The sequence below is a fragment of the Pituophis catenifer genome, unplaced genomic scaffold, assembly GCF_029215685.1.
Source record: "Pituophis catenifer annectens isolate HBS135680 unplaced genomic scaffold, rPitCat1.0.hap2 SCAF_17, whole genome shotgun sequence".
Taxonomy (NCBI): domain Eukaryota; kingdom Metazoa; phylum Chordata; class Lepidosauria; order Squamata; family Colubridae; genus Pituophis; species Pituophis catenifer.
The window spans coordinates 14,264,298-14,276,439 of NW_027256897.1; the positions used below are offsets into that span (position 1 = coordinate 14,264,298).

General features: G+C 46.5%; 1 protein-coding gene across 3 annotated transcripts in view; it reads left to right on the forward strand.

Annotated features, from left to right (window-relative positions):
• The window catches only part of VAV2 (vav guanine nucleotide exchange factor 2), a 123,442-nt gene that overhangs the window by 80,023 nt on the left and 31,277 nt on the right, over positions 1-12,142 (forward strand). For all 3 annotated transcript variants that reach the window (XR_011601118.1, XM_070955858.1, XM_070955859.1), the window contains exons 3-9: positions 2,701-2,759; positions 4,376-4,444; positions 6,140-6,242; positions 9,396-9,494; positions 10,040-10,108; positions 10,314-10,414; positions 10,522-10,621. Coding sequence is in view for 2 of the 3 variants with exons in the window: in XM_070955858.1 (XP_070811959.1) it covers positions 2,701-2,759; positions 4,376-4,444; positions 6,140-6,242; positions 9,396-9,494; positions 10,040-10,108; positions 10,314-10,414; positions 10,522-10,621 (600 nt within the window). In the remaining variant the exon portion in view is untranslated. The remainder of the gene's footprint in view (positions 1-2,700; positions 2,760-4,375; positions 4,445-6,139; positions 6,243-9,395; positions 9,495-10,039; positions 10,109-10,313; positions 10,415-10,521; positions 10,622-12,142) is intronic.

Consider the following 12,142-nt stretch of genomic DNA (forward strand, 5'->3'; position numbering starts at 1 on the left):
GCTGCTTGAGGGACGGCAGTTTGTCTTCTGGAAAATGGGTGTTTTGTTATGCTTGCATCATGGCAGCCATTTTATTAATGCATCAATAATATTCCAGGGATGCCTGTCTGACCCAAAAATCTGTATTGTATGTTTAAGAATGATTCCCATCAGAGAAATCGGCCACCCCCCACCCTTGAGAAATCTGTTTGGAGATGAAAGTGAAATAGGAAGAGCCTGGTGGGGGAGGTTCCTGCAGCTGCCCCACAGTTAGACTCCCAAGAAACCAAAGGGGAGGGCAGCAAGATCCCTAGCAGTTTTCCTCCCCAGGGATGGATTCTCAAGACAGCCAATGAGGCTATCCTGAGGGGTGGCTGCGCAATCCCGACTCCTCTTGCACCTGTTTCTGGAGGCCACGGATGCATCCTTTGCTCTCAAGGGGGCCCTTCCAATATTGAAGGGTGTATAGAATCCTTCCTTCCTTCTTCCCTCCTTCCCTCCTTTCTTTATCATGCCTGCCTGCCTGCCTCCCTCCCTCCCTCCCTTCCCTCCTTCCTTTATCCTTCCTCCTTGCCTCCCTCCTTCCCTCCCTCCTTTAACCTTCCTTCCTCCCTTCCTTCCTGGATCTCCTCTGACCTGCTGCTCCCAAACCCCAGAGGGGGGGATTCTGAATGTAGGGATCCTGCTGGAGAAGCAACTAGAGGAAGAACTTGGGGGGAGAGTTAGAGCGACCGGGATGGGCAACACGCTTAATGGCTTGGCCAGCAAATGCCGGCAGACAGGAGGCCCAGTGGAACCCAGGAGAAGCGGGACACCTCTTCTGCAGGTAGCCCTGTTCACTGGCCACTTAACGGTCTCATGGCCCAAGAGCAGCCCTCATTTTCTTTCTGGAAGTTGTTAGGTAAAAGGATGAGAGCAAAAATGCCACCGTGTTCACTCTGGGTATGAAGCGATTTCCTTGATAGGCTGGCTGGATGGCTCAGGGATGGTGACCCCCAACAGGGGCTGCTCTTTGGCTCTGAATGGGGCTCCACCGGGTCCCCCTTAGGCCAAGCCACAGCCTTGGACTATTTCATGCGTACTTGATGTCCTCACACGTTTTTCTGGCTCTATTAACTCTGGTGGCAGCTGCTGTGCGCTGAGCTTGGCCAGCCATGCGTGCCCAGGCCTCCAGCTGCCCTGAGAAGCTGCTAGGCAGGAAGTGGCTTCGGTGGCCAGGTGCCAAGTGTGGATCAGCCTCTGAATATTAATTCTCTCCCTGCATGTGGGGAAGAGGAAAGCATTTCCTCATGGATCCCGTGGAGGCCACCTAGCTTTGAAATCCTACCCTCCCTCCCTCCCTCCCTCCCTCCCTTCTGTCTGATGAATGGAAACTCTTTTGAGAAGGAAACTAGATTCTCCCCTCCAATGCTTTAACAGTATGCCTGCTCTCCCCCTCCCCCATTATTCTGGGCTTCAATGTCTACAGTTATTCCTTCTGCCCATCTCTTCCATCCCTCTGGTTGAACCTCTCCCAGCAACTCCCCCTTTCACCTGGGGAGGGGGGCTGGAGTGGGTGAGAGTTGTGCCATTCCTTGAAGTCGGGGCAGTTGGATTTCCTTAAAAGAAACAAGGGGTCCCGTCCCCCCACTGCCCAGGATCAGGGTCATCTGAGCCCAGAGCTGTAGGACACACAACCCAGCCAGGGGGAGGGGAGGAGAAGGGGGAGCAGCCCCCCCTTGCTCCTCCTCTCTTCTTCAACCTTCTTGGAGGGAGACCTGCCCAACCAGGTGGGCTTCTCTGCTGGCATTTTTCCGTCTCTGGAAGGGAGTTTGGAGGGCCACCCCCCCCCTCTTTGGGAAATGGAGAAAAAGCAGGAGGAAGATTTATAAGACTCTGGTGGTACCTTCCAGATGTGAATAGAAGGCCATGATGACAAATCCTGGCTAAAGGTTAAGGAATGTGTCTCAGATGGACTTCAGCTCCCAGAGTCCCCCAGCCAGCATTCCAGGGAATTATGGGAATTGGTGTCCGATCTCCAAGGTTGAGAAACGCAGCTCTAGGCCATCCATGTCCAGTTCCATCTTGTGTTTTCAGAGTTTCTACAGAGGTCCCTTCTTGGGCTGAATGGCCAGGTGCTCACAAATGTTGGCCTGTGGTCCATTGCCCTGCAGACTGTAGCTAGGGAGAGTTTGGGGGCATTACCAACCAACTTCTGTGCAGTGCCATAGCGGTGGTGCTCTCATGTCACAATCGGGAGGCTGTGAGTTCGATCTTAGGTAGCGGCAGATATTTCTCTCTCTGGGCACAATGGGTAAATATCAGCTGCGAACTCTGCATTGGTGACAGGAAGGGCCAGTAAACACTCAGCTCCATTCAGTTGCCTCAATGCCACCCCAATGCAAGGGATTACGGGGTCATTAAAAGACCAACCAATTTCTGTGGTGAGGCAAGCCATGGTTCTCTGAGTGATGCTAATGATGGGGATTGTAGTCCAAGTTCAATGCCACTTTTCAGCCAGACATCTGCTGCATGTTAACTGGGGCTGGAGGCTGCCAGTATCTCAGTCATGGAGCTCAGGGCGTGAAGGCCGCCTCAGCCTCAGGCCAGGAGGCCATCCGGTGGTCATGTCCTTTGCAGGTGAAACGAAGTGTCTCAGGCCTCACCTCAGGTGTCTTTTGATAAAGAGCAAGTTGTAGATTCTGACCTTGAACTTTCTCTATTTTCTCTTTTTTCAATCAGGTCATCTCAGCCGTTTCCAGACTTTCTCACCACAGCATTGCTCAGAACAAGGGCATCAGGTAAGAACGTTGCCCTCTTATTCCACTTTGAGATTCCTTTTTAATGAAAAGCTACTTTTTTGCAACAAATAAATTAATGCTTTGCTTTAAATGGAGGCTTATTTGAGGATTGCAATTGAATTATCCAAGCATGAAAATCATGAGTGGTGAAGCTGCTGGACTTAGGAGCAGGGAGGCCAAGGCCACAACTCCCATCTATTCGCGTGGTTCCTCTGTCATGCTCTGTTTGGGATATCTGGTCTGCAAATGCCCAGATGTGCCCAGATGTTCACGAGGCAGCCCAGAGCACTCAGAGGTTCCTGCTCCCTTCTAAGGGCTTGTCTGCTGTTTTTGGCAGCTGATAGTCCTGAGGGTGCAACTTTGCAAGCCTTGGCATAGATTCTCTTCTACCCTAGCCGTGAATTGTGAGCGTAGGCAGGGCCAACGTCTGAACGAGGCCCCTGAGAATCAGGAGGAAGACTTGCTTAGCGAAATCTCAGGGGGCTGCAGAAATGCAAACACGTTAATGGGGAAAAGGTGAGAAAGAAAAAGAAATGCCTCCAAGCAGCCAGGCATCTGCAATGGGGAAGCAGCAGAGGGACTTCCTGGAAAGGGACTTGGTTGGCTGCCTTTGAGGAGGCGTTTATCGTAAGGGAGCGTGAAAGGAACTGAAAAATGAGGGGGGAGGGGGAGGGGGTTGGAACCCAAAGGCGGAAAGGCTGAAGCCAGGTGTGTTTGTGTCTTCTGGTCCTTGAAGAAGGGGTGGGTCATTCTCTGTAGCGCCTGAGAGGAGAACAAGAACCTGTCAGGTGGATGTCTTACCCGGGGAGAGCCCAACCTGAGGAGGTAGAGGCTCCTGTGCAAGGGCCCCAGCTGGCTCCTGGGGTGGTGGGGCTCCCTCGTTGGTGGGGGCGGCCTGAGGATTCCTGCCCAGGTGGACTGGGGGGCCCTTCCAACTCTATGAGTCAAGTCTGCTCTTGCAATAGAGGTGGAAAAAATATAAGGTTATGTTTCTAAAAAGGTTAAATCATGGACCAAAGTTTATTAAAACTGAGACATTTCGTTACTCATCCAAGTAACTTCTTCAGTCAAATTTTGGGTAGGCAGAGAGTCATTGGTGTGAACAACTTGCCATACGGACTGCAGGGAGCTTCTCCCCAAAATGAAAAGCAACATGTAAAAGCAAGACTCAATCATCCAGGCCAAATGAAACAAACTTGAATAAACGTTGGTCCAATTGCCATGATGTAACCTTTTTAGATACTCTTGGCCTGGAGTCTTCATTTACATAAAGTTATGTTCCCTACAGACAATATGTTAACTTTCATAGATCAGCCCAAGATCCATTTCTAACCTTAGCATGTGAGTTGTCGGCCACAGACCCAGGGTTCAAAATTACTGGTTTGTTGCTCAGCCTATGCAAAGGAATCTTAGAGTCAAATTAGATAAGGTTCAAAGCATTCAAAGGAATGGTTGGTTGGTTGGCTGAACTGTACCTATAACTGCCCATCCCACAGCAGAAAGGGGACAGTGCACCAAGAGTGAAAACCAAAAAAGGCCGGGGGCCCTTTTGAAGCCAAATGAAGCCACCCACCCCCGTACTGATGCGACTGACTCACTTGTCCTCTTTCTTCCAGGCCCTTCCCTTCAGAGGAGACTACCGAAAATGAGGATGATGTTTACCGCAGTTTGGAAGAACTGGCGGAGTAAGTCTCCTTGCAAGGGTGACCTGAAGGCCCTCAAGCCAAGCTGGCTGCTGCACCAGTCATGTCCCCGGCCGGGTTAGGAGTTCGGGACAGGCATCCTTCTGCAAAGTGTTTGCATGCTCTCACTGAGATCAGCCCCTCTCTTGGGAGGTCTCTCTCTGGTGCTATCACACAGAGGTCCTTTGGCGTGGGTCCCCAGGGTCACATGGCAGTCCCGGAAAGCACAGAGCGGGGCAGAGACCTTGCCATGGTTCTTTCCCTGCCCAGGTCAGCTTGGCTCTCAGCACATGGCTGGAAGAGCTGCTTGGCAAGTGGGACTGAGTGCCCAGCCCTGGCAATGGAAGCCAGCAGCCTTGGGGGCCCTTGCTTGGTCAGCAGCTGGGGTTGCCCCTCTTCTCAAGAGAGCAGGAATGTCCCCAGCCCCCTTTCCTGGCTGCTGCACTGGCAAATGTGAACCTCAAGGGGCTCCTTTGTTTTTAGTGATTGTTCTGTGAGGTCCATCTGGAAGACAGTTTAACAGTCAGTATTATAAAGGGTACATTATATAATGTAAAAGATTTTATCACAGAGATTTTATTTAATATTTAGACTTGAGTGGTGCGGTAACCTAGAGGTGGAGCTCTCACCTCACATTCAGGAGGCTGTGAGTTCAATCCTAGGTAGAGGCAGATATTTCTCTCTCTGGGCACATTGAGATTATATCTGCTGAATATAACTCCACATTGGCGACAGGAAGGGCATCTGGCCAGTAAACACTCAGCTCCCTTCAGTTGCCCCGACTCCACCCCGCAAGGGATTATGGGGTCATTAAAAGACAATGATGACTTTATTTAATATTTAGATTCCACTACTACTATACTTCAAGGAGATTTATTTTGCATCAGTATTAAGTAGTGGGGTCAACTCTCCTTTAAAAGATTAGTGCTGATTACTTTGGAGTGACTATCCCCTTTGTCAGACAGCCACTGGACTTTGCCACACCCATTTTCTGGCCAAAATAGATGTTTGAGTTTTGCATCCTGGTTAATATTTTGTTATTATGGCTACACATTTAAAGGCTGCTTGTTCTCTTTCTTTATTGTTGCTGCTTTCATGAAAGAATGGTCCATAAATCAGGACAGCGCCAAGAAAGGAAAATCACTTTGCTATCTATTAAATATTAATGGAAAATTAATGACTAATCATAGAAAAACAGATAAACACAATACCAGATGACTATAATTATAAAGCAAGGTTGAGTAAAAGATAAATCAGAAACTAGTCAAGGCATCATCAGTGGTAAAAGCAGGCAGATTAATTCTTAAATTACGTCTTTCCCACCATAAGAAACTCCAGCATTCTACATATTAACCCCACAGGGGAATAAGATGGTGCCTGCCCTTTGGGCCCCAGGTTTGCATTGAAATCTCGGGATTGCAGAAAACGGAAAGCAGACCCCAAGAGCAACAAGCCTTTTCCTGTCAAGCAGGGAGTTTGCCCACCTGAGTGGCTGCCTCTCTCCTTGGCCAAAGCCAGAGGCAGAAAGAGTCCATTCTCCAGCCTGGAGGCCTGACTGGAGCGGCTCCTTTCTGAGACCCCTGATCACACACACACACACACACACACACACACCTCCTACCACAGCTGGAACCCAGGAGCTAAGAGGCTTTGCCCTCCCCCCCTCACCCTGACACAAGCCTCTGCCTTGTATTCTAGTGAGCATGATTTGGGGGAGGACATTTATGATTGCGTCCCATGTGAAGATGAAGGAGACGACATCTACGAAGACATCATCAAAGTGGAGGTGCAGCAGCCCATGGTGAGGAACCTGGGACTGGCTGAAGGGGGGAGGAAAGAATCGGGCTCCTTCATCCCCCCTCCCTTTTGGAACCCCCTCTCCCCCTTAGAAGTTGGGAGCAGGCTGGTGGAGGGGAGGTGATCCTTGGGCCTTCTTTAATCTTTTTTTTTCCCCTCTTCCTACCCCCTCCTCCTCTCTCCTTTCTAACTTCTTTGCTGTGAAATATTTTCCTCCTTTAGTGTCTGAGCAATTCCTGTATTCTACTCATAGAATATACTTTCTTCTGCTAAAACATTTCTCTATTCACCACTTTCCCCCCCCCCCCATCCCTTATCCCACCCTCCCCACCCCCCGTGACTTCCCAGAGCAAAAACAGGGTATAGCATCTAACAAACATATGCTAAAATAAACTAACAAATTATAAAGTTCAAAACTCTCACATGTTCTTTAACTCTCTTGCTCCAATTCATCAACTTCCCTTTTATAAATTCTCAAAACCAATTAAATTAAATTCATTCTTCCTACTTATAAAAATTTTTTTTTCTTGATGTATAATCCGATACTTTAGCAATCTTACAAACAGTAAAAATCATGAATAAATTCCATTTCTATACCCTCAAACATCATTCTTTTTAAACATTACTTTAATCTTGATTCCCCATCAAAGAGCTCCATTGGTTATCAAGAGTTCCTGTTCAGTGTCCTCTCCCCAACTTTTGAACAATCCTTATTGCTGACAGCGCCTCCAAGGAGGTGGAATTACTGTGGCAGAGAGAAAAAAAATGTTGCAAGAAGCTGAATTTGTAGAAAAGGCATCAAATAGGAACTGGATCACAGGATGCTCCTTTGATGCATTGTCACTTTGCCTCCAGGGTATGGCTCCGCTAACCAAATTATTTGGAGTAAGATTCATTTTGTTTTATGTACTTGGAACTTCAGATTTGCCAAGAATTAAAGAGATCCAAAGCTCTTGTTGCAAAACTATCTAAAACTGGGGGCAGGAATGAAGTTTCTTGTCTTCATGTCTCTGGAATAAGCGTGAGAATCAGCAGGAAAGGGCTTGGAGAAGGAGCATTGCAAAGCCAAAGCTGCCCATCGGCCACAAACTGAGCCCTCCCTCCTTTGGGCCACTGTAGGGAATTTGTACCTGGAAATGGGGGAGAAACAGACCCTCCATATCAGATGAACTCAGACGGTTCTCCCTGTCAGCTCCTGGGTAGATTGCTCCTCTTTCTGAGCAGCTGGAGATTTTCTCTGGTTTTTCTTGGAAGACTTTTCACATCTCATCCAAGAAGCTTCTTCCGCTCTGACTGGATGGTGGGGAATGGAAGGATTTATACTCCTTGCAGACAGATTGCATCCTTTGCATCCTTTCAGAGGCTACTTGGAGGTTTATCTGTGTCCTCAGGGTCACCTGAGTGGTGCAAATGGGTGTGGAGCCTTCTTGGAACTATTAAAAGGACTGTGTTGTAGGCTGGATATAGATGATGTCGTATCCCTCCCCCTCTGTTGAGAGAGGGCTGCTCAATTTTGACATACACGGCCTCTTTGATGCCTCTTTCAAACCAACATTCCTCTCCTCTTCCCATCCACTCAGAGCTGAAGAAGCTTCTTGGATGAGAAATGAAACATCTTCAAAGAAAAACCAGAAAGTCCAGTTGCCTCTTGGAAAAAGCACCCTTGGGACATTGCTCACTTATCTTCAAAGGAGGGTTGCAGGGGCTTCTCTGAGGGGCAGAATCCCCCAAGATACTTCTAGCCGGCAGTGGTGGAGTAGCACCTTCTAAAGGTTTGCCCAAGAGCTCCTTTGCGTAAGGGGGTGTCTGAGGTGCCCCCCAGTTCCTTGGAGATGTGCAGGGAACGAGGCTTACTTAGCAAGATTTACTTTGCATTTCACAAAGACCTCTTACACTTCCTTCAATATTGGGAAAAAGGGAAGTTATGTGGGCAGTTATGATGTCAAACGTAACCATGCTTCACTTTGCTTGTTATCTATGCATGCTTCAGATCAGGTATATGCAGGTAAGTTTCTCACTGTAAATGAGGAGGGGTCCCTCTCCCCTTCCCGGGTCTTTGGATGCTAGAAAAATTGCTACTTAGTGGCACTGTGCCCAACATGAATACAGTCCCAAATGCCCAACGAGCTCCTGCCTCAAGAATTAAGGGTGCTGGGAGGTGCCAGGGTGTCTCCTGATCTATTTCATCCTCTTGGAAGGATTGTTTGAAATCCTTCTCTAGTTGCCTCCCGGATGGTGTTTGTAATTGCCATGAGAACCATTCCTGATGTGCCAAATTGGACTCAGCCTTTTGCATGGGCCCCTCTTCTGTCCGTTCTCCCCCCACTTCACACAATATCAAAGTTATATGCTACAGAGAGAGAAGGCAAGCAGCAGGAGAATTGGCCTCCGCTGAATATTTTGGACCCTTGCTTTGTTCATTGATAAGCCATGAGCCACAGTGGCGTAGTGGTTAGAGTGCAGTACTGCAGGCTCCTTCTGCTGACTGCTGGCTGCCTGCAATTTGGCAGTTCAAATCTCACCAGGCCCAAGGTTGATTCAGCCTTCCATCCTTCCGAGGTGGGTAAAATGAGGACCCAGTTTGTTGGGGGCAGTTTGCTGACTCTAAACCGCTTAGAGAGGGCTGTAAAGCAGTATATAAGTCTAAGTGCTATTGCTATAAACCCACCTGTTTGCCAAGGCCCCTCCCCACCTTTGGACAGCTGGCCTGGCCTCATGTTGTCCAACCCTCACTCTTTCCCTCTTGGGGTATTCCTCCATCTTTCAGTAGAAAGTAATTTGGCAGTAGCCCCTCTCTGCCCCCTGCTCTTCTAATGGAGCTCTGTGAGCTTTCTGGAGATCCATCTGTCCAGATCTTCCCTGCCTTGCTGTGTCTTGCTGTTTAGAAGATGCAGCCCAAGGTTCAGGAAGATCCTTCAACTCGATATCCAGCATCACGACCTGCCCCCCATGAGTGTTTCAGTGATGGAGATGGGGACCAGTGGAAGCCCATGGGGAGGTCCTTCCTCTCCATCCTAGGGCCACATCTGTGGGTGGAGTGGGAACAGTCCCTGCCCACCATCCCAGAGGCAGCTCAGAGTTAGGCATCCTTGACCTGAATGCTGGCCCATTCTGCCCTGGGCTTTGGGGCACCAATTTTTTGTGCTGCTTCCTATAGAAAATGGGCATGACAGAAGATGACAAGAGGAACTGCTGCTTGTTAGAAATCCAAGAAACAGAAGGCAAGTACTACAAGACGCTGGAGGAGATCGAGAAGGTGAGTGAGGGGCTCCTCAGAAAGGTCAGCCAGCATGGGCTCCTCTTTTTCAGGAGGGAAGACTCCAGCTTGCTCCCAGGTTTTTCTTCCCTAAGTGTAAAGTCTTACACGTAGGCAAGAAAAGCCAAAAGTACCCCTATAGACCTGGTGAAACCAGGTTTACTAGCAGTAACTCTGAGAGGGATCTTGGAGTCTTAGTGGACAACCAGCTAAATAGGAGCCAACAGTGTGTGGCCAAAAAAGCCCACACGATCCTAAACTGCATTAACAGAAGGATACAATCAAGATCAAGGGAGGTACTACCACTTTATAAAGCCTTAGTAAGGCCACAAGCTTTCAAGAAGAGACTGGACTGCCATCTGTCAGAAATGGTGTAGGGGCTCCTGCTTGGGAGGGGGGTTAGACTAGATGACCTACAAAGTCTCTTCCAACTTTGTTAAACTGAGCCCTGGAGTGGAATCGCCTTACAAAGGTCAGATTTTTGCAGGTAGAAAGGAGCGTTGTAAGCAAAAAGCTGCAGCCACCTTATCATTTTGCTTTTGCAGAACTACATGAACCCATTAAGGCTGATCTTGACTCCACAAGACATGGGGGCCATATTCATCAACTTGGAGGTAACGTTCCTGTGGTTCTGCTTGGCTTTATTATCTGGGCTCTGCAGGCCAGCAGCTTCTGGTTTACAGCAAGCCCTGAGAACCAGCCACATGCAGTTTTTTGAATCCTGGTCAGTAATGACAAACCATTCTTTCTTTTTTAAGTATGCGAGGGATCAGATTTAAAATACATTCCCAACTTCCCAATATATTTTCTTTGTTTCAGGACCTTATTAAAGTGCACTTCAACTTTCTCAGATCCATCGATGTCTCCATGATGGCTGGTGGAAGCACCTTGGCCAAAGTTTTTCTTGAATTCAAAGAAAGGTAAGCTTTCTTTGAGGGGAGCTGGGAAGGCTGAGCCCCAGGTGTTTCTAGTATTCCCTTCTAGTGGGGAGAGGAGGCACAGCCATTGTCGCTCTGCTTCTTCACAGGCTTTTGATCTACGGTGAGTACTGCAGCCGGATGGAGCACGCACAGACTACCCTGAATCATCTCATGGCCAACCGAGAGGACGTACGGCAAAAAGTTGAGGTAATCGAGAGCACTTTTCTTCATTTCTTATATTTTCTTCTTTCTATTGATTGATTGATTGATTGATTGATTGATTGATTGATTGGTTCGATTTAAATGCTGCCCTTCTCCGGAGACTCAGGGCGGCTTACAATGCGTTAAGCAATAGCCTTCATACTTTTGTATATACCTGCTTAGTAGGGCTTTTGGAACCCCCTAAGCGGTGTTCTTTTTTTATACAAAGTCAGCTTATTGCCCCCACAATCCGGGTCCTCATTTTATCTACCTCGAAAGGATGGAAGGCTGAGTCAACCTGTTAAACTGCCGAGGCAATAATAATAATAATTAATACATTTATATGCCTCCCATCTCCCCTATAAGGTGACTTTGAAAGCAGCAAGTCCTCTCTATTTTTCGTTTATCTCATGGCTGCCTAACCAATGAATTTATTAAATTATTTTAGAATTTAGAATTTTATAAGAAGAGACAAAGAAAAAAAATGGAAAGAAATTATTTCTGAGGCATTATATAAATTTGATAAATAATTTTAAGGGACTGAAGATATTGCTAGAAGTAAAAGGAATGAATATATATGAATATATATATATATATATATATATATATATATATATATATATATATATATATATATATATATATATATATATATATATATATTATATATATAAAGTGTTTTTCTATCGAAGCACCTGGTCTACCCCAATATGGGAGGGAGCATACTGCTTCCCTTTTGCCTTCCAGCTCCAATCCAGGAGCCGTCAAGCAGTTGCATTCACAAATACAATTCTAGCCGCTGTTATTATATGAATAATCAAATATGTATCTTCTTTACTATAATTCTCTGGTAAAATTCCCAATAAGAATATCTCTGGTTTTAACTCTATATGTTGCTGCAACATTCCTTCTAACCGTGTTTGTATTTTCACCCAATATTGTTTTGCTTCTTTACACAACCACCACATATGATAGCATGATCCCGGCAACTGGTGACATTTCCAACACTTAGCTGATTTATCTTTAAACATCTTAGCTAATCTTTCTGGTGGCATATGCCATCTATAAACCATCTTATACAGGTTTTCTTTATAAGCTGTTGCCATTGTTAATTTATAATTTCTTTCCCAAAATTGTTGCCATTTATCCAATTCTATGGTGTATCCAAAATTCTTTGCCCATGCTATCATTGTTTCTTTTACTTCTTTTCAACTAATTTATCATAAATTGCCAATTCACGTTGTCAAATGCCTTTTGTGCATCTAAAAATAACAAAGCTGTTTCTCTGAGTGTAGTTCATAATATTCTAATGTGTTTAATATAGTTTGCATACTGTCTCTAATTTGTCTTTTTGGTAAGAAGCCATTTTGATCCAAATGTATAAACTCATTTAATAATTTTTTTAATCTTTCAGCCATGATTGATGCAAAAATCTTATAATCCATATTTAATAAAGATATTGGTCTATAATTCTTTACGTGTTGCAGATCTGCCTCTTCTTTTGGTATTAAAGTTATATATGCCTCC